At 52.9% G+C, this 20,481-nt stretch overlaps 1 protein-coding gene across 9 annotated transcripts in view; it reads right to left on the bottom strand.

The window, feature by feature from the left end:
• Window positions 1-20,481, bottom strand: part of Shank3 (SH3 and multiple ankyrin repeat domains 3) — a 57,983-nt gene that overhangs the window by 22,136 nt on the left and 15,366 nt on the right. For all 9 annotated transcript variants that reach the window (XM_058579112.1, XM_046443627.1, XM_058579115.1 and 6 more), the window contains exons 10-17: window positions 16,426-16,699; window positions 13,540-13,733; window positions 12,530-12,643; window positions 7,162-7,237; window positions 6,790-6,872; window positions 6,276-6,400; window positions 6,039-6,171; window positions 5,000-5,080 (exon numbers count right to left, since the gene is read on the bottom strand). In XM_058579112.1, the coding sequence (XP_058435095.1) occupies window positions 5,000-5,080; window positions 6,039-6,171; window positions 6,276-6,400; window positions 6,790-6,872; window positions 7,162-7,237; window positions 12,530-12,643; window positions 13,540-13,733; window positions 16,426-16,699 (1,080 nt within the window). The remainder of the gene's footprint in view (window positions 1-4,999; window positions 5,081-6,038; window positions 6,172-6,275; window positions 6,401-6,789; window positions 6,873-7,161; window positions 7,238-12,529; window positions 12,644-13,539; window positions 13,734-16,425; window positions 16,700-20,481) is intronic.

Here is a 20,481-nt window from a genome sequence, read left to right as displayed (position 1 = left end):
CACTCCAAGTCCAGTCACACACACACACCATGCACACACACTCCAAGTCCAGTCACACATGCACACACATGCACATACACACCCACAAGTCCAGTCACACACGCACACCATGCACACACACACTCCAAGTCCAGTCACACAAGCACACCATGCACATACACACTCCAAGTCCAGTCACACAAGCACACCATGCACACACACACTCCAAGTCCAGTCACACAAGCACACCATGCACACACACACTCCAAGTCCAGTCACACACGCACACCATGCACACACACACTCCAAGTCCAGTCACACATGCACACCATGCACACACACACTCCAAGTCCAGTCACACATGCACACTCATGCACATACACACCCACAAGTCCAGTCACACACGCACACACATGCACACACACACTCCAAGTCCAGTCACACACGCACACCATGCACACACACACTCCAAGTCCAGTCACACACGCACACACATGCACACACACTCCAAGTCCAGTCACACAAGCACACCATGCACACACACACTCCAAGTCCAGTCACACAAGCACACACATGCACACACACTCCAAGTCCAGTCACACACGCACACACATGCACACACACACTCCAAGTCCAGTCACACAAGCACACCATGCACACACACTCCAAGTCCAGTCACACATGCACACCATGCACACACACACTCCAAGTCCAGTCACACGCACACCATGCACACACACACTCCAAGTCCAGTCACACATGCACACCATGCACACACACACTCCAAGTCCAGTCACACACGCACACCATGCACACACACACTCCAAGTCCAGTCACACAAGCACACCATGCACACACACACTCCAAGTCCAGTCACACACGCACACCATGCACACACACACTCCAAGTCCAGTCACACAAGCACACCATGCACACACACTCCCACAAGTCCAGTCACACAAGCACACAGATGCACATACACACTCCAAGTCCAGTCACACAAGCACACCATGCACATACACACTCCAAGTCCAGTCACACAAGCACACCATGCACATACACACTCCAAGTCCAGTCACACAAGCACACCATGCACACACACTCCCACAAGTCCACTCACATATGCACACATGAGCACATGTGCACACCCACAAGTCCATTCACACATGCACACACATGCATACCCATGAGTCCATGTGCACGTGCATGTGTATGTACAGACATGACCATACACAACGATGTACAAAACTAAACCATACTCAGTCCAGTCAACTGTCTGTTCAGGAAAAAGGCAAAATCCCCCCAAAAATTTAATTTCAGAGGCCACTGAAATTGATAGTTACCCTTGAGCATTCTTTGCAAAGTAGGGCTGGAGTGTGTGGGGGCACGGGGGTGTATGATTGGTGATGGAACCCAGGGCCTTGCCATGCTAGGCAAGGGCTCTACCACTGAGCTGCACCCTCAGCCCCAAAAGGAGTTTTTAACAAAAGGCAGGACAAGCATATTCAGCAGGGAAACCTTTTCCAGACTGAGGCCAGTGACAGGGACACTGGGCATGGAACCTACCCCAACCTCTCACCACAAAGAAAAAGGAACTTAGTGATTACAGGGAACTAATTTCTCCTAACAAAGTCATGAATGAATAGAAGTTAGCTTGGACCTGCCAGCTCCCCCCGAGCTGGGGTCTCCACTGAGTTCTGGCCCCACTCACATCAGGACAAGCCAAGCAGAGTCTCGGGTGAGGAAACCCCAATAAGGAAAGGAATTGGGAGTGCTCTGTGCTTCCTCCTCTACTACCTCTTGCTCCTCCTGTCACCCCCACATCTGCCCACTACTACAACCTTCGTTTCCTGGGACCAGCTTTCACTCACAGGAGCCCCTCTCCCCACCTTCTCCTCCTCCTTCTCTTCCTCCTCCTCGTCCTCCAGCAGGGCCTGGCCTCATACTCCACATGGCAGGAGCCACTTCAGCATGAGCTGCAGCCCACTTCCCCATCACCTCGCACACTCTTCTCTTCGGGTGTTCAGGTCATCGTAAAGGATCACAGAGTCCAGGGGGCTGTTAGCTCCTGGCCATGTGAGGGCAGGACATGTGTGTCATGACTGGTGGTAACCCCACACCTCTCATGTCTACCTCTTAAAAGCACAAGTTCTGGATTGGGAATGGCATCTCAAGCACCTGGGGACCTCGACTGCTGGCCTGCTTCCACGAACCATGAATTTCCAGAGGGGACTGGTCAGAGGTGGCTGCCGTCCTCGGGAAGCAAGGTGGCTCCCCCAGCCACTGGCTTTCCAGCCCTTCTCAGAACACAGAACCATGAAGAATCTGGGTCCAGATTCAAAAGAAACTGTCATCCTAGGCTAAAAAATGTAGGCAGAGGCTCTGTGCTAAGCTGCCCTCTTGTCTTCCCCTAGACTCAGATCAGGAAAGCCTGCTGCCATGAGTGAGCTCCTCTGGACCACCAAAGTCTGCAGAGCAAACCCAACCACCTTTCCCTGTGGCTCTAGAACAGAGGGGAAGATCTGCCTCTTCCACTCACTGTTTCTGTAGGCAGAGCAGCTCAGGAGTTTTAACAAAGGCAGGACAAGTGGATTCAGCAGAGAAACCCGTGCCAGGCTGAGGAGTTATTCCATATTCACAGTGCAGAGTCCTTGGTCCCGGGATGACAGTGCTCAGGTTGCCCAGAATCAATCTGTGCAGACCAGGAGGACCCCTTCCAAACACGCAGCCTCTGACAGGTGGCTCCACTCACCCATTCTACCTGGTGTCCAACAAGACCCAACTGCCTCCTGGTGCTGGCTGATGGACCCATGTGGGTCAGGTCAGCTCTGTGACTGACCACAGACCCACAGGACCCTGAGACCAGAAGTGTGTACCTCCAAGGTCTTGTGCCTCCAACTGCTGCTACCCAGAGCCTGTCATTAATCCACTGCTCCCTCTCCGGTCTCTGTCTCTGTCTGGTGATTTTTAAGACTTTTCTGTTTGTCTATGGTATTCTGAAGTTTGACTGTGATCAACCTAGACATAGATTTATTTCTATTTCCCTGATTGGAACTTCTTCAAACTGGAGTCTCACACCTTTGTTCACTTTGGGGAAATTCTCAGCTATTTACTGTTTGAATATTGCCTCTGTTCTTGCTCTTCCCCTCTAGGACTCCCAACAGATAGGTGCTGGGCTCTTCCCCTAGTGGCTTTCTGCCTCCATCCCCTAACTGATCTCCTCAGACTTACCTTCAGTTTCTTTTTTTCAGCTGGGTCTAATATACTATTTATCCCAGCCACAGATTTTTTTTTTTTTTTTAAATCTGGAACTATATTTTTTTGTCTCCATAACAAGTCTTCATGGATGTTTGTTAAATGGGCTTATTCTTTTGTGTTGTTGTTCTGTCTTCTTATCTTTCATTAGTTCTTTCAATTCTATTATCTTACTTTATTCTCTTTCATACTCCTCTGATTCCGAGTTCTTCTGGTGCTAATTCTAGCTCCTGTGCATAGTTCCAGCTTCCCCACTTCCCACAGACCCACAGCCAGCTGTGTCTTCCAGGAGAGCTGAAGGTCTCGATTTCCAAGCTTGAGTTCATAGGGAATGGACTGGTTTGGGGGCCACCCATCACTCTGGCTCAAGCTTGCTCTCTTGGCTACAAAGCCTCACAAAAGGGTCCTTGGGTCAGAGCTTGTCTTGGGACAAAACAGATGCACTACTGCCCAGGGCTCTATCCTACTGGAGCGTTTTCCTTAGGGAGCCCACTCACGATCTGAGTTTGTACGGGGGCTTCAGAATTCCCACTCACAGACTGTAGGAGGATCAGCTTCCCCTACTCTACTGGCTTTGATTTCTCTCTTCATTTTTGAGACCTGGGGATTCCTTTTCTTTCTTTCTTTGAGTTGTCTGTATATGTGTGTGTTCGTTTTATTTCATCCAGAGTATTAGGCAAAGAAAATCCTCACCATGTCAGCCCAGTCTATCTTGGTAGTTGCTTCCCACACTGAACTAAATCACAGTCAAGAACAGGACAGCCAAGCTTGTGTCCAGGACAGGGTCAGGGCCCAGTCCATGAGCTAGCACAGGGATATCTCTGGGGGCCAGAGGAAGGATTTCTTCTATGACCACAGCCAGAGTAGAGCCTAGGATAGGGACTAGGCTCCAACTGGAAGGGAAGAGCACATCAACTGTCACATGTGTTGAATGTGCTCATGGCGGGGCTGCTGCTGGCTGGGATGTACCACAACAGGGCTCTCAACAGTCATGTGCATCAGCACATGAGCACAATAAGGTTGCACATGCAAGACATGGTCATGCAGGGGAGACCTGCCCACAACAGAGCTTTTCAAGGTTACCTATGTGTGGACGTGATCATGTATATTGCAACATGCTCACAACAAGGCTATTAATGAGTACACATCCAGACCGAGCTGGGTGATCTGGGGTTGTGCCTGCAATTTGCCCTCCAAAGCCCAACACACTCTTGTTCACCCCCCAGTTCATGAAGCCCCATCCTGTCACCTGCCAGAGGTGCTCACAGAGGCCTTGGAGGTTAGAGGCTCACTTGACCACCATGCACACAGGTGCAACAGTCACACACACATAGAGAGGCGACCCAGCCAGTACCTGGCAGAGCCAGAAACACACCCAGGTTCCCCAACCACTCCTCCTTCCTCACTTGGAAAAAATGCAGATGCAAAGTCAGAGTAAGACGTGGAAAGTCAGGAGCAGCATATGCACATATACATGCATACAAGTGCGAACACGCTGCAGGGTCAGACCGTGTCCCCTGCCATCTGTCCAATTTATCCCCATGTCTGTCTTCAGCCCCACTGCCCAGCCCTTCCACATGCCATGCCCTTGCCCCACAGGCACCCACCCCTCCAGCACTCTGTCGGCTCCCACACCCATCATCGGTCCTTCCTACTGTCCCTGCCTGACCTCAGCCCCAGCTCAGCATCCCTAGCCTCCCACACAGCCTCTGCCCACCCCTCTCTGGGCCTTGTGACCTAAGCCAACGGCCACCCCAGTGCTCACCGAGTTCCTCGAGTTCGGCAGTCATGGACTTGGAGCGCAGGGTCAGTGTGGTGCTGGGAGCCCTCTTCGGGGGGGGTGGGGCTGCAAAGAAGAGGGAGGCCTTGGACCTCCTGTCCAGCAGCAGACGGCGCGGCGTGGCCAGGTGTAGGTGCCACTTGCGCTCTACCGCCTGGATCTCCTCGTACTCCCGTGAGGATGAGTCGCACTGAGCCAGGATCTTGTTCAGGCTGCGGCTGGATGCAAACTTCTTCATGGCGTGGGGAGCTCAGGGAGTGCAGGGGCTGGGGTGGTGGGGGCCTCTGGGGCCCTCGGGATCCCCAGAGCCCAGGCCTCAGAAGGCAGTTAACGGTACCAGTGGGGGTCAGGGTGCCAGCTGGCTCTAGTCTGAGTACCCACCCTGCAGGCTCTGAGGACCCAGCGAGGGGGCACTGGCGCCATGGGATGGGGGTTGGGAGGGTCTCCTGCCAGGCTGGCTCCTGCTGCTCCAGAGCTCCCCCAGGGGCCTGGTGGCCACTGCCCTTGGAGAACCAGGGTGTGACCAGCCAAGCCCAAGGCCTGGGCTGGGCCGGGTGGCAAGGCCTCCTGGGCCCGGCTGTGCAGTGTCGGCGACGGCGCGGGGAGAAGACGCTTTTCCTCTTCCCTCAGGTGCCGCCTCCCCCTTCCCTCCGACAATAAGCAGCAGCGTCAACCTCACGGTTGCCATAGCAACCCCGGCCTCCAGGCAGCTGCTGGCAGAGTCGGGGAAGGAGGGATCTGCCAGGCCAGGAGCTGGGGATTCCAGGAAAGGGGGGGGAAGGGATCTGAGGGGGCAATCTGGGGTCAGAGGTCAGAGGTCAGGTGTAGGGCCAGGGTTCTAACACACAGCCTGGAAAGCAACCTAGGCTACACACAAGTATTGGATGAGCTCCATCTATTAAGCCGCATCCAGGTTCAGTAGCCCAGAGTCAGGGTGGGGAGAGGAAGGTGGGCCTGCGGCAAAGGGCTCAGGTCAGGAACCCAGGGGAGAGTCCAGGCCAAGCCCACGAACCTCAGCCCTCACCTCTGCGCCGAGCCCCGTCCTCCTCTGGCTTCCTGGTCACAGACACGACCTTCATCACCAGGCGGTTGCCACCCTGGCGGATCAGGGCCACCACCTGCTTGTGTCCAACCTTCACCACATTCACCCCGTTCACCTAGGACAGATGGGCCGCTGGGTAGGCGCCAGGCATGTCCCCCCCGCCCCCAGTGGTTGGGGCCAGGACCCCACCAGGCTGTGCAGGCCCAGGCTGGGGCTCACCTCAATGAGGAAGTCTCCAGTGCGTAGTCCCGCCCTCCAGGCCACACCCTCCACATCCACTGACTCCAGGTACTGGAGCGCAGGGAAGGCCGGCGTGGGTGTGAACTCCTCGATGGGGGTCTCTGCTGCAGGGGGAGCAGGAAAGGTGCCTCACCAGTACGGCTCAGGTGGGGGCGGCCAGCACACAGCAGCCTCCACACAGCTCAGCTCATGGAACATGTGACAACTGTGGCAGAATGACCTGGGACAGGGAGGGCAGCAGGGAGGGCAGCAGGCAGGGCCACCCAGCCCAGGAATCCAGCACCGACCCCCATTCCCCGACCAGAAAGGTCCCCACTCTGCTAGGCTCCTTGCAGAGTGGAAAGCAGTGGAGGAGGTGGCTCTGCCCTGTCCCAGGGAGCCCCACACTACACAGCCAGAGCCAAGGCAGAGGCAGGAGGAGCCATGGGAGACAGTGGGCAGCGGGCAGCAGGGTACAGAGAATACCCAGCACCACACGGCACTCACACCTTACCTTTGGCCCCCCGGAGCACGAAGCCAAAGCCCTCGTGTTCCCGTTTCTGTAGGACAGCCACCTTGTCATCAATGACGTAGTCACTGACGGAGGAAAGCAGGGGGCGGGGGGTAAGGCTAGCCTGGCAGCTGGGGAGCATGGCAGCCAGGCTTACCCCACAGGGTCCCACAGGGTCCCCCACAGTACAGATCATCCCAGGATTGCCCTAGGCTGACCTGAACTGCAGAATGCAGAGGTGGCCAGGCACCTGGTCCTCACCTTCCTCCAATCTCCGCACACCCTGGCCCTCCCTCTCACCACATGTCCCACCCCACACCTGCCAGGCCCCACCAGTGTCCCTGTGTGTCCATACCCTGTCCCACCTGCCAGTACCTGTGTGAAGTGAGGCTGTCATAGGAGCCCACCGTGTAGTGGCGGAAAAGCCGCTTCGTCCGGTCCTCCCGGGTTTCTGGAGGGAGTATCAGGAGCTGAGGAATGGCCATGACCTCCAACTGGCTGAACTGCTCTCGACTACGCTGCTCCCAGTCTGTCCACACACACCCTTGGCCTGGTTGTACCCAGATGGAAGTGGGGACCCCAACTTCTGGGGTCCTGGGTCCAGAGGTCTGAGGCAGGAAGGCTAAGGGGACCATGCAGGGAATTCTGGCCTCTGGCAGCCAGGGCCCAAGTGGGTAGCAGCCATGGCTTATCTCTCCTGAACAGCACACAGCTGAGCACAGGAGACCAGACAAGGCCAGGGCCATCCAGTCAGTGAGCACAGGAGAAAGCCTGAGGGGGAGTGGGATACCAGCCATGTGTAAGCTGTGTTCACGCTTGTGAGCATGTGTCTGTCACCAACAGAGTGTGCAGCACTGTGCTCTTGCACGAGCATGAGTGGATTTCAGCATGTGCCAGTACACATCTGCGTGTCCGTGACCCGCACTCCCATGCAGAGTTGTGCTGTCCACCGCGGGCACCAGCCTGGAAACAGCACTGAACTCTCCTCTGTAGGCCTGATGTGCACCCCTAGGGTGTCCCTTGCTGCAGACCTGCCTCTGAAATGTGGGAAAAGATTCAGGGGGGAAGCTGGGTCCCCCTTCCCTGACCTCACTGCATCCCATGGAAGTTTATCCCCATCTGTCCTTTGATCTCAAAGTCCCTCGTGGCCACTGTGGAAGTGGTCAGGTTGCCAGCTGCCCCCTCGTCCTTGCTGGTCTCCTGAAAGTCTGGCCCACATTGCCAACCAGGACCTCAGGTGGGCTCCAGGCTGGCTCCTCCGGCAGGTTCCTCATGCTTCTGGTTCCACACTTGAGGTCTCCAAAGACCCTGGGGTGGCACCCCTACTGCCTCGCATCTTACCCTCAGGGGCTCCCTCCCTCGTTTTCTCTTACTACAGCATTCTCAAGATTCATTTTTAACTTCACCAAGTATTTATTGAGCTCCTACTATACACCAGGCCCTGTTTGTTTTAGTTCTAAGAACACAGCAGAGAACAGAGCAAAGTTTCTGCCCTTGTGGAGTTAATAAGCTATTCTGTAATAGATGTGATAAATAACAAATATATAACACATCAAAGGTTGGCAAGTGCTCAAGAGCAAAGAAAGCATATCAAGTATGCAAAGACAGTGTGGTTCCAGGGCATCTCAAGAAGGCCTCACCTGCAAGGACAGCCAAGCAAAGGCTCAGGGACATGGGGGTAAGGGCCTCCAAGAATGGGGCTATCAGGGTGGAGCCCATGTGTTGGCCACCAGCCTAGGGTAGAAGAGACGGTGTGGAACACCATGCAGCTAGAGCAAAGGGAGCCAGAGAGTGACCAGAAATGAGATCAGAGGGAACCTACAATGTCTTGTGACCTGTCTCCCCAATAACTGTGAGTTCCTTGAAGGAAAAGACCACATCTTATTCTCTGTATGGTCCCAGTGCCTAACACAGCACCTGGCACCTAACAAGAAGAGAATATGGTGTTCAACTACCTGGGTGCGTGTGTGGATCTATACTGCATGAACAAAACAAAACAAAATGAATGAATGTATAAAATGGATGGGTGGGTGGAGGTAGAGAGAGGATAGATGGCTGGGCTAAAGAGAGATACATACATGTGCGGATGGATGCACAGATGGATGGACTGACTCAGAAAGAGGGTTGATGGAGAGATGGATGATGAACAGACAGATGAACTGGGTGGCTTGATGGAGAGAAGGACGGATGGATGGATGGATATGTGGGTGGAAGGATGGATGGATGGATGTGGATGGGTAGATGGGTTGATAGAGAGATGAATGGATTGATGAATGATCAATAGAGGTCCAGGCAGATTGGGTAGGTCTCCTGAAAGGGGTGGGTGCACAGGGGTGGGTGGTGGTTGGAGGGGATGACTGGCTGAGTCAAAGGAGAGATGGAGTAGATACACACAGAGATGAAGCCATAGCTAGATAGGAGGAGAAAGAGTTCCTATTCACACCAGAAGACATGGCTATTAACTGGCACAGTGGCACATGCCTGTAATCCCAGTGGTTCAGGAGGCTGAGGCAGGAGGATTGCAAGTTCAAAGCCAGCCTCAGCAAAAGTGAAGTGCTAAGCAACTCAGACCCTGTCTCTAAGTAAAATGCAAAATAGGGCTGGGGGTGTGGTTCAGTGCTCGAGTGCCCCTTATTTCAATCCCTAGTACCACCACCACCACACCCCCACTGCCAAAAAAAAAAAAAATCAAAGACACGGATGTGAAGAAAAGCACGGGTCCAGATTTCAGGCATGACAGACTTCCATAAAGGCAAGATTCTCAGTAAGGCAACTATCTCCTTGGAGCCTCTCCTTACAGAGTCAGAAGATTTATCTTGGAGGGTCCCTAGGTGCTAGTCACCTGTATTCCTTCCACGCACACACCCACTTGCTGGGGCTGAGTCCCTCTGTGACATGCCCACATTGTCCATTCTGAAGCTCAGAAGTCAGCATAGATCACGCCTAAATACCATGCAGATGTGGCTTCAGATCCCTCCTGGCTCTCACCACACTCCTCTCCAGGTCGACCGTCATAGAAATGCCTACACTGCCTGCTTGCCCAAGGACCCCAAACTTGCATTCACTAGCCTCTAGCTATGAACTAACCTCTCATTTTTAGTTTTTTTGTCAACCAAACACATAGTCTTTATTATAAATTCATTCTCTGGTTTTGTCAATCAGACACATGAAAATCTGCTGGAGAGAGAACATCCAAAAACAGCCCCCTAATGAGAACCAAAGGGGCGGGGAGGGAGGGACAGTGCAGCACCCCAGCATACCGGACCTCAAGGTCCCTGCACAAACTGGTCTCAGCATTTACTGTCCTCACAGTTCAACTCCCTGAGCCTGCAACAGTGCCACACGAAGCCCATCTCTGCTCAGTGCCTGTCTTCTGGTCCTGGAGCAAATGCTGACCCTGGACACCAGACAGGCCTGTGTTCCTCAGCACAGTGTCCCCTCCTGGGCCTGTAAGTCCTTCTCTGTCCCCACTCTGGTCCCTGAATCAGATTTTTTTTTTTTTTTAATCTGAGCCTGTAGGAAGCAGGTTCCTATTGCTAATCTGCTCTCTGGCCTCTAGCAGAAATGCGCCTGAGTCCCAGTGGGAGGTTCTGCCCAGATGGCGAACTGGGCCTGCGGCTCAGGTCAGAGGGAGGCCACTGCTGCTCCTACCCACTGCCTACAAGCTGCCTCTGCAGAGCCCTAGGAGCTCCCATCTACCCAAGTACCTCTGACAACCTTCCCTAGTTACACACCCTAATCTGCAGCTCCATCTAGAGGCCCTGCAGCTGCCTTCAGGTCTCAGGCCATGGTCCCCACACCGGCTACTCTGTGGCTCTCTCTCTTCTCTGTGAACTTCTAACAGCTCTGTCCTGTTGGGATCTTGACCCTGACATTAAAACACCTGCACAATCAAGCAGCCCTGGCCTGGTCAACTCCTACCACAACACCATCCTTTCCCTCTACCCCAAAGCCACATGACTGGCTTCAGGCTCCCCACTTCAGCCTTGCCATCCCTCACAAGGCTGCCTGCCTATGTAACAAAAAGACCCTACCCTTCAGGCTGAGGCATCCCTTAGAAATGGTGAGTAAAAACTGGCCCCACCTCCTGGGACTGCTGTCTACCACTTGACGGATGAAGTCCTAAAACTGAACTGCTCAGGTACAAGGAGTGACACCATGTGTGGCTCTATAGCACTGTCTGGGCCTGACGCACAGGGACACCCTCTCTGGCTCCTTCAAGACAACCCAGGGAGCTCCCGCACCCACAGGCCCCACCACAGTGGCACAGCACACCCACCTGGCTGCCAGGCCTGCCTGCTCTGCTTGATGCCTGGGCCAGGCCTCTGAGAAGCCAGCCTAGTGCAGCATGGGGCACACCAGTGAACACCTGCTCCTGAGTTCTGGTTCCAGCCCAAACTTCCCTCCCTCCCAAGTTTCAAACTGAGGTCTAAATGTACCTGTATCCACAGTTTTCAAACGAGAACCTTTGTGACCCATACTAGGGGAGCATAGGACTGGCTCCTCTGCCTCGGGCATAGAGATACCACCCTTCCTCCTCTCCTGTCCAGTCAGACCAGAGCCCAGATCTCTAAAATCATTTCCCACCTGGACCCCACTACACCCACCCTTCACAGACAGAGAAAAAGGGATCCAGGCCCTTCCACACTCCAGAAGGGCTACCAGGAAGACCTCAGGAAGTTAGGGAACAGCCATAAGAGAAAGCAAAGGCTAGCCAGCAATAGACCAGCAGCCGAGTCCTGCCTCCCTAGGCCTCTGCCTCCCTAGGCCTCTGGGCAGAGGTACTGGCCACAGAGGGGAATGGGCTCCCCTGGGAAACTCACACCAGGGAAGGGGACCCAGCAACCCTACACCCAATCCTTTCACACGCAGAGGAGGGAAACAGATACCTACATCCAGACACAGAACACAACTACTAGTGACCACTCAGGAGGGGCTCCTTCATCCCATTAGTTCTCTGGGCCAGAAGTAACTTCATGGGTCTGCCTAGGTTCTGAGGTCTCACTGCAAAGTCAGATCCCAGACCTGCAGCCAGCCCGTGTAGTGAGCTCCAAAGGACCAGCCACCGAATCTACTAGAGGACCAGAGGGAGCCTTTCTAGAAGCTCAGATATTCAGCAAGCTTGGACTAAGGCCATTCCACCTCGAGGAGCTGCAGCCTTCATCTTCACATTGTTCTTCTTGCTGAGGACAGGGGCCATCCCTCACTGGCTGCCCTCAGACCACCACAGCCCCAGGGTACCTACAACTGCCCCTTGGGGCCCAACTGGCCTCATTTCCTCTTGGCTAGTCCAGGCCTCCTGCTCTGCCCACTTGGACAATCTGTCCACTTTGGAAAAACGCCTCTTTTCTCACACTGACCTCCTTACTGGTCTGCCAGCCACACATGAATTGCAAGCTCCTAGCACCTGGTATTTCTGTGAGGACTATGCAGGAGGGGTGGTTACAGTCACAGGAGTCACGTGTGGGATCACTCACACAGAGGCATGGTCACGAGGGTGTGCCTCCTGTGGGCATATCACAGGTGTTTCTGTGGCGTGTACGGTACCAGGTTGCATGCACACATAACCCACTGTGTACACACTGTGTCTGTGTTATGTGCACAAGTTTCCATCTACTTTGGGTGTGTCTGAATGCACTCCTCGTCTTTCCTCTGTGAATGTCCACATTTAGTGCCCAAGAGACCCAAGGGAGGCTGGAAGGGCGGTGTCCTCAGGAACTGCCTGGGGGCCTAGGTCACTCACCACGCCGTGTGTCATACTGTCGCATCTGCACCTCCTCCACACAGTCAGCTGGGAACCAGCCTGTGCGACCCTTCACGGTCCCCTCCCAGAAGCCGCCTTCCCCGATGCTGAGCACTGGAGAGACAGAAGCCAGACAGGATGTGAGAGCAGTATGGAGCTGCAGGACAGTGGCCTCCCAGCCTCCTCAGGAATAGATTCTGCCCATAACCCTCACCCTGGCTCCCCTTCTCTTCCCACATCCTCCTAGATTCTTCCCTGGGAAGATTTTGGGACCCAACAGAAGAGGGAAAGGAACAGATGGGCTCGGCACAGGACAAGCATGTGGGGGACAGATACACACAGATGGACACACTAGATGGGACAGAAGGCAGAGGCAGGGGCCACTCCTGCTCTTGTCCCCAATGACCACTGTCCCTCCTGGCTCTGACACCCACCCAGAGGTCACAGCCAAGAGCTCAGGGTCATTGTGCTATGGCCAGTGGGCTAAACCACATGATGTACCAGGAGGGCTGCCCTCACAACTGCTTCTACCTTAGGCTCCCATGCCTTCTGCCCCAGAACACTGGAGGAAGGGGCCCGGTGATGACACAGACCCCCATGATGAGGGGCTCAGACCCCCAGAAACAGCTCCATGACAGAAACGTTCATAGTACACAGACACCCACAACTGTCAGGTCTCCCCCAGGATGACAAGCGCCCCACCATATCCCTAGAATTCCCATGGAAGAAGCCTTGGAAGTGACACATGCCAGGAAGCTCTGTAATGGGATTGTAGGGTCCTTCAAATACAGGGACCTGGTGACATCAGCCCCAATCATGACACAGAAGCACCCATGACAAGAGCTGAGGCTCTATCACGACAAGCAGAGCCACATGACAGGAGTCCAAGGGCCAGAGCCCTTCACGGGGACACAAGAAGCCAGCAGGGCTCATCCAGCAAGGCCAGGGCCACCCCCACCAGCGGACCACCAGGCTCCGCCACGCCGGCCCCGCCCCCCCGCGCCCCTCACCCTTCACGGCCTCGCCGCGGTGCAGCGGGATCTCGCCCTCGCCCTGCGGGCTGTGCGCCTTCACCGCGATGAACTTGCGGCCGGGGACGGCGCTGTAAAGTTTCCTCTTCGGGCCCCGGGGCGGCGGCGCGGGGGACGCGGGGGGCGCCGGGCCCGGACCGGGCGCAGGGCCGGGGCCGCCGGGCCCGCTTGGGCTGTAAACGAACACGTAGGTGACGGACGCGATGCCGGGGGGCAGCGGGCACGCGAAGCCGGCGCCCGGGGCCTCCATGGCGCACGGCCCGGCCCCGCCGCCGGCCTCACCGCAGCCGCCGCCGCCCGCCCGCCGCCCGCCCGCCCGCCGGGGGCCCGGCCCGGGGCCGCTCCATGGGCCGCGCCGCCGCGCCCGGCCCGCTCCCGCCAGCGCACGAGCCGCGCCCGCTTAGGGCTCCGGGGCCGCGGGGCTGCGCTCCCGGGCGCGCCGGGCTCGCTCCATGCCGCGGCCGCCCCGCGCCCCGCCTCCTCCGCCGGCTCCTCCCTCTGCGGGCGGCGGCGGCCGCCTGACTCCCGCCCAGCTAGCCCGCGCCCTCGCGGACCCCCCCGCCGGACCCAGCAGGGGTGCGACGTGAGGGGGCCAGTGTGGCTGCTGGGTGGGCGCAGGGGATGGCTGGGCGGGTCTCTGGGCACCCGAAAAGACGCCTGTGCTGGGGAAGGACAGGGAGGGGTGCAGCGTGTCTGGGAGCCTGGCCTCCTCACACCCTATGCCCCAATCCCCTCCCTCCGGGCCTGTGTCCTCTCGTCCTGGACACCTGCCCCTGCTGCCCCTGCCTACTGCATGCTCACCACCCTCTCCAGACCACTCCTCAGACCTGGGCACCGAGCCTGAGGTCTCAATCCTCCACCTCCACTCTGCTCAAAAGCCTGCCCTAGCTCCCTAGCACGGAACAGGGCAAGTTCTCCCAGACTGGAGCACTTACTATGCTCCAGCCTCCCGCGTGGGCACCTTCCCTCTCCTTCCTCTGAGCCCTTCACCACACTGCAACCAACTAAACTACTCTGATCTTGCCCATTCTGCTGGCAATTAAGTTACCCACTCTCAGCTCCAAATTCCTCCAAACTCACCCTTCTAGGTTCAGCTGTATTGTACTGGGGCCAGACCCTGAAGATAACATTTCTGGGCTTTCCAGGGACTACACGCCAGGCTCAGCCAACAAGGGGACTCAGAGCCCCACACCACTACGCAAAAGCCATCCTCTGGCCATTGACCACAGGTTTCCTCTGCCCTGACGCTGTCCTTCCTGAGTGCACCAAACTTCCTTGATCCCCCTCCTGAGGGCCACAGACCCCTGTCCACTCACCAGAGCAGTCCAATACCTAGGTCACTGCCCCCCTAATTGCTTCTTTATATTGGGCCCAGCTGTCCATGTCCTAAAACCCAGTTGGGGCCCCTCTTGTTAGCTCCCAACACATGAGACACAGGCACCTATCCGATATTTATAGGGAAGAACCCTGCCATCCTACAGAGCCAGCAAGCTGGGGTCATGACATGGCAAGTCTTTGTTTTGCACCTGCTGAAAGGGTGAAGGAACACACAAGCAGGTGCAGGAAGCTGTGGCTGCCACAGGGCTCAGGCTCAGGAGAAGCCCTTCTGGGAAGTGGCAACATCCTGAATGCATTCTTTCAGCCACAGGGCCATTTGCCCCTTAGAAGCCCAAGGGGTTATGTGAAAACTTCAGGAGAGAATGGCAATTTGGGGCAAGACAGGCAGCCTTCAGGGTCCAGCAAGTCTAGGCATAAACAAACAGACACTGAAGTCAACACTGAGTTGGGGCTGCATGAGTAGGGGCAAGAGTACAGAAAGAAAGTCTTCCATGAGCTCCTGCTATACCTCAAGCCCTCTGCCAAATACCTGGGCCCAGGTAGCCAACTCCTAGTCCCATGACTTTTCTGAACTAAACTGGGCATCAGGACCCCTATCTACAGCACAGGGACACAGTCTAATAAGTCACTGAAGTGAATGCAGATGACACATTTGCTGTTCTGTTCAATGGTGCACCAAGTGATAGGATTCTAAGAACTAGCTGCCATCAGAAAACAACACACTGTTATAATACTTTCCTCCAACAATGTTTTCAAACACCTTCTATGTGCTTGGCTCTTGGAAAACAGTGGGAAGCAAAGACAACTCCTGCTCTCAAGGTACAAGGAGCACAGGCACCACAACCAGCAGGGCTGCCCATGCAGTGCATCAGGGTCACAGCAGACACGCCTCTACAGCACCCTGGAAGGCTTTTCAAAGGGAACGCCTTGGATGAGATTATCCCACCTTACCAAGGAGGAGCCCAGCACAGTGGCAATCTGAGAGCAACGGCACCCCAAGCCCCTCTGTGCAGCCTGCTGCTTCAACAGGCTGCAGTCCACACCTCCTACTGTAAGTCCTGGGGACTCCAAAACCCTCAAATTCCCTACTTTCTCAGTGTCCTGGGGCACAGGGGGTGGTAAAGAGTTCTATAGGTGTACAGGACTGGGGATACCAGAACACCATGGAGACAGGGCTGGTTGTCACATGTAGGTTCTGAGCCTTCATGAAGAGGCATCCCATATTCACTTCTGACCAGCCACGACATTGCAGTGAGTTTTCTAACCACACCCTCTCTGCCTAGAATGTTCTCTCAGTTGTCCACTATCTAGAGCAAGCCCCAGCTTGAACCAGAAACAAGTGTAGATCAGCCTGCCCCAGCCCACAGGGCCTCATCTTCTTCCCTCCTCCATCCAGGGAGGCCCGTCAAGGCCCTGAGAGTCCTCATCTCAAGCCCCAAGGCCAGGCACCACCTCTCCCTGTTCCCACTGCCACACCTAGCCCAGTGCTGGCACCCTTGCCCACCAGGCCTCCCAGCCCCCTCCTACCTGATCTTGCTCTGGCTGCCCCTGCTTGCTGAAGGGCCACCGACATCATTCTCCTGGTCACCATCACGATCACGGTCTTTCTCCTCCTGCAGCCGCTGGAGCAGCAGCTGGTGGGGGAGGCTTCGCAGAGAGGGCCCAGGAGAGGCTGCTGGCTGTGCCTCACCCTTCAGGTTGATGTCGCTGGCTGAGCGCTGCAGAGGCCGAGGGGATGCCAAGCCACTGGGGCCAGCCAGTCTCCGCCGTTTCGCATAGCTGGGGGTTTCCCTGAATGGTACTGGGGTGGAAGGGCACAGGTGAGACTCTGAAGAGCCAGCTGGGTGACCGACTGTCCTAGTTTGCCCAGGTTTTAAAACTAAAATCCTGTGTTCTAGGGACTGCTTCAATCCCAGGCAAACTGTGACAGTTGGTCACTCTATAACTAAGCCACCATAGACAGGCCACATCCCAGGCAAGCTGCCTCTACCTCCAGCTTCGGGGACACATAGCTGCTATCCTCTCAGCCTGATGAGGCTTGGGTATGCCCAGATCTGCGGTCAGTTTCTCATTTCATGAACTTCAGTAGACACAAAATAGGCTAACCATGACCAACTATACTAGACCACTGCTATGCAAGACTATTTAAGGGGTTAACTATAGCCAGGTAAACTGAAAAAGACCAAATTTCAACAAATTACCATAAGAAAACAGATGGTAACTATCTCAGGCTTCTCTGAAAGCCATATAGTCTCTATAATCTGCCACAGTAGTGTGAATAAATACATAAAGAAATGGGTCTATCTGTGTTCCAATAAAACTTTATTAGAAATAGATGATGAGCTAAAAAATGTGATACAACCATATGATACTTAGAAAATCACTTTAGATCCAAAGACATAAATAGGTTAAGAGTTAAAAGACTTCTCACATAAATAGCAACCAAAAGACAGCCGGGAGGCTACATTAACATCAGACAAAACAACTTTAAATTTAAAAATGTAACAAGACAAAGGACATTAAACAATGGTAAAAGGCTCAACTAATTACAAAGATTAATGATTATTAAAGTATAAGCACCAAACAACAGACGACCAAACTATCAGAAGTCAACAGTAGCATGGTTAAAGAGGGAACAGGCAGTCACCAGGGCAACTGTAGGTGCCAACACTGCGCTTCCACAGTGGACAGAACCCCTGGAGAGAAGAACAGTGAAGAGAGGAACCTAAGCCGTCCACCTGGCAGGCGTGCGGGCTCTGCCACCCAGCAGAGAGCACACTAGAGAATTCTTCTCAAGCGCACACGGAGCAACATAGACCACACGTTTGACAACAAAACGAGTCTAATCTCAATACATTTTAAAGACTAAAACCAAAGTATCTTCTTCAAGCACAATCGAATGAAGCTACAAATAAAGAATAGAAGAAAACTGGAAAATCTGTATATGAAAAGTAAATGCCACACCTGTGTGCGCGCGCGCGCGCGTGTGTGTGTGTGTGTGTGTGTGTGAGAGAGAGAGAGAGACAGAAAGAAAGACAGACAGAAGACTGATGATTTAATCCAGTTGACACAGGGTTTAAGTTGCCTCAAACTTAGATCTTCCCACCTCAGCGTCCCAAGTAGCTGGAATCACAGGTGTGCACCGTCATGCCCAACTTAAATACCATACACTTTAACAACCACATCAAAAAAGAAACTAAAAGGAAAATTAGAATTGATTTTGAGACAAAAAAAAATTCAGCATAACAAAAGTGATAATATGCAACAAAGCAACACTTAAAGGTAAATTTATAGCTATAAACATCTACATTTAAAAAGGCATGGGGCTGTGGGTACAGCATGTGCAAAGACCTGGATTCAATCTCTAGGACCAAAAAGGAAAAGGAAAGTCTTAAATTAATGACTTAATTGTATACCTTAAGGAACCCGAAAAAGAGAGCAAAAGGAAGGAATGCTACTAGAGAAATGAAAATAATAAGATCAGAGCAGAGATAGTCAAAATAGAAAACTAACAGAGAATCAAATGAAATGAAAAATTGTCTTTGTAAGTATCAACAAAACTGGCAAAACTTCCACTAGACTGACTAAAAAAGAGAGAAGATGGACAAAATCAGCTAAAACCAGAAATATTTGTAGCATTAGACTACAAGATAATGCTATGAATAATCGCCTACTAACTGTTACAGTTTGGATATAAGGTGTTCCCCAAAAAGCTCATGCCATAGACAATGAAGAATGTTCAAAGGTGAAATAATTGGATTATGAGAGCTGAAACCGAATCAACACACACGTCTATTGGATGGATCAACAACTTGACTGAACTACTGGGTGCAACTAGGCTTGGCTAAAGGAAGTAGGTCACTGGGGTCGTGTCCTTGGGGATTAGGTTTTGTCTCTGGCTCCTCTCTCACTGGGCCTTTTCTCTCTGCTTCCTGGCTGCCATAAGCTGAGAAGCTTTCCTCCACCATGTCCTTCCTCTTGATGGTCTTTCTGCCTCACTTCACATCCACAGAAATGGAGTCAGGGGATACGAACTGAACGTCTGAAACCATGAGCCCCAAACACTTCTCCTTCTCAGAGCTGCTCTTGTCAGATACTTTGGTCACAGAGGTGAAAAGCTGACTAACACCCCAAAAACCGGAAAAGCTAGATAAGATGAACAAATTCCCAGATGAAAACAAATCAACAAAACAGACCAAGAAGAAACTGAAAATCTAAGCAGACCTGTAACAACCAAAGTTTGCAATTCAGAAATCACGAACCTTCCCAGGAAGAGAAGTCCAACATCTGTGGCACACTGTGGGCCCTGCCAACATCCGAAGAGTCAGCAACAACCCTCCTCAGGCTTCCAAAACAGAGAACAAGGGCAACACTTCCCAACTCATCCTTTGGGACCGGTATTGCCAAGTCCAGATAAAGACATGACAAAGAAAAGAACCAGCCAGGCACAGTGGCACATGCCTACAATCCCAGTGATGGGAGAGGTGAGCCAGGAGGTTCCCAAGTTCCTAAGTTGCCACGCTCAGCCACTCTATCACTAAGCCACCATCGAGCGGCCACGTCCCAGGCAAGCTGCCTCTAATAAATAAAAATATTTTTCAAAATAAAAATTTTAAAAGCCTCAGAATAAAATTTTTTAAAGGCTGGAGATGCATCTCAGTGATGGAGCACCCCTGGGTTCAATCCCCAGCACTAAAACAAAGAGAAAAAAAGAAATATATCTAGAGACCACTGAAATTAATGTGATACATGACATCAATAAGAGCAGGGGGGGCAACCTTATGACTGTTTCCACTGATACAGAGGACCAGACAGTAAGACTAGAGGGAAACATCCTCAACATGGCAAGACACACTTGCAAAGAACCCACAGCTAACATCCCACTCAGGAAAGAAGGTCAAAAGCTTTCCTTAGGATCAGGAGCACAGTCAGGAAGCCCACTTTTATTAACACTCTTCAGCACTGTACTGGAAACTTTAGGGGAGCAATTAGAAGAAAAACAAGGTATAGAAAGGGGAAGAAAAAGAAAACAAATGAAAGGCATCCAAATTGGGAACGAAGAGTTAAATTTACCTGTATTTGCAGATGGCATGATCCTAAACATAGAAAATCCCAAGAATCACCAAGAAAGCTACCAAAGCAAATAAACAAAGTGAGCAAAGTTCTAGGGTACAAAATGTACAAAAATCACCTGTTTCTATACACAAGCAGTGAGCAATCCAAAAGAAAATTAAGATAACTCCATTTGTAATAGCATCCAAAAAATAAAATACCCAAGAATAATTTAACTAAGAAAGTAAAAGATTTGTAAACCAAACATGACAAAACATTTCTTAAAGAAGACCTAAATAAATGGGAGGAAATCTCATGTCATTAATTAGAATATTGTTAAAAAGATATCACAGAATGATCACAGATCCAATGCAAGCCTATCAAAGTTATTTTTGCAGAAATAGTACAAAAATCTTCAAATCCACAAAGAATTGCAAGGGGCCCTGATTAAACAAAACACTATCCAAAAAGAGGAACAAAACGGAAGGAAACCTGATTTGAAACCTCCCAATGACTTTCACAGAGTCACAA

Source organism: Marmota monax, unplaced genomic scaffold, assembly GCF_021218885.2.
Source record: "Marmota monax isolate L192 unplaced genomic scaffold, Marmota_monax_Labrador192_F-V1.1 WCK01_AAM20220418_F8-fsc00234, whole genome shotgun sequence".
Taxonomy (NCBI): Eukaryota; Metazoa; Chordata; class Mammalia; order Rodentia; family Sciuridae; genus Marmota; species Marmota monax.
The sequence above is the reverse complement of the archived record's forward strand: the minus strand, read 5'-3'. Positions and strand labels throughout refer to the sequence as shown.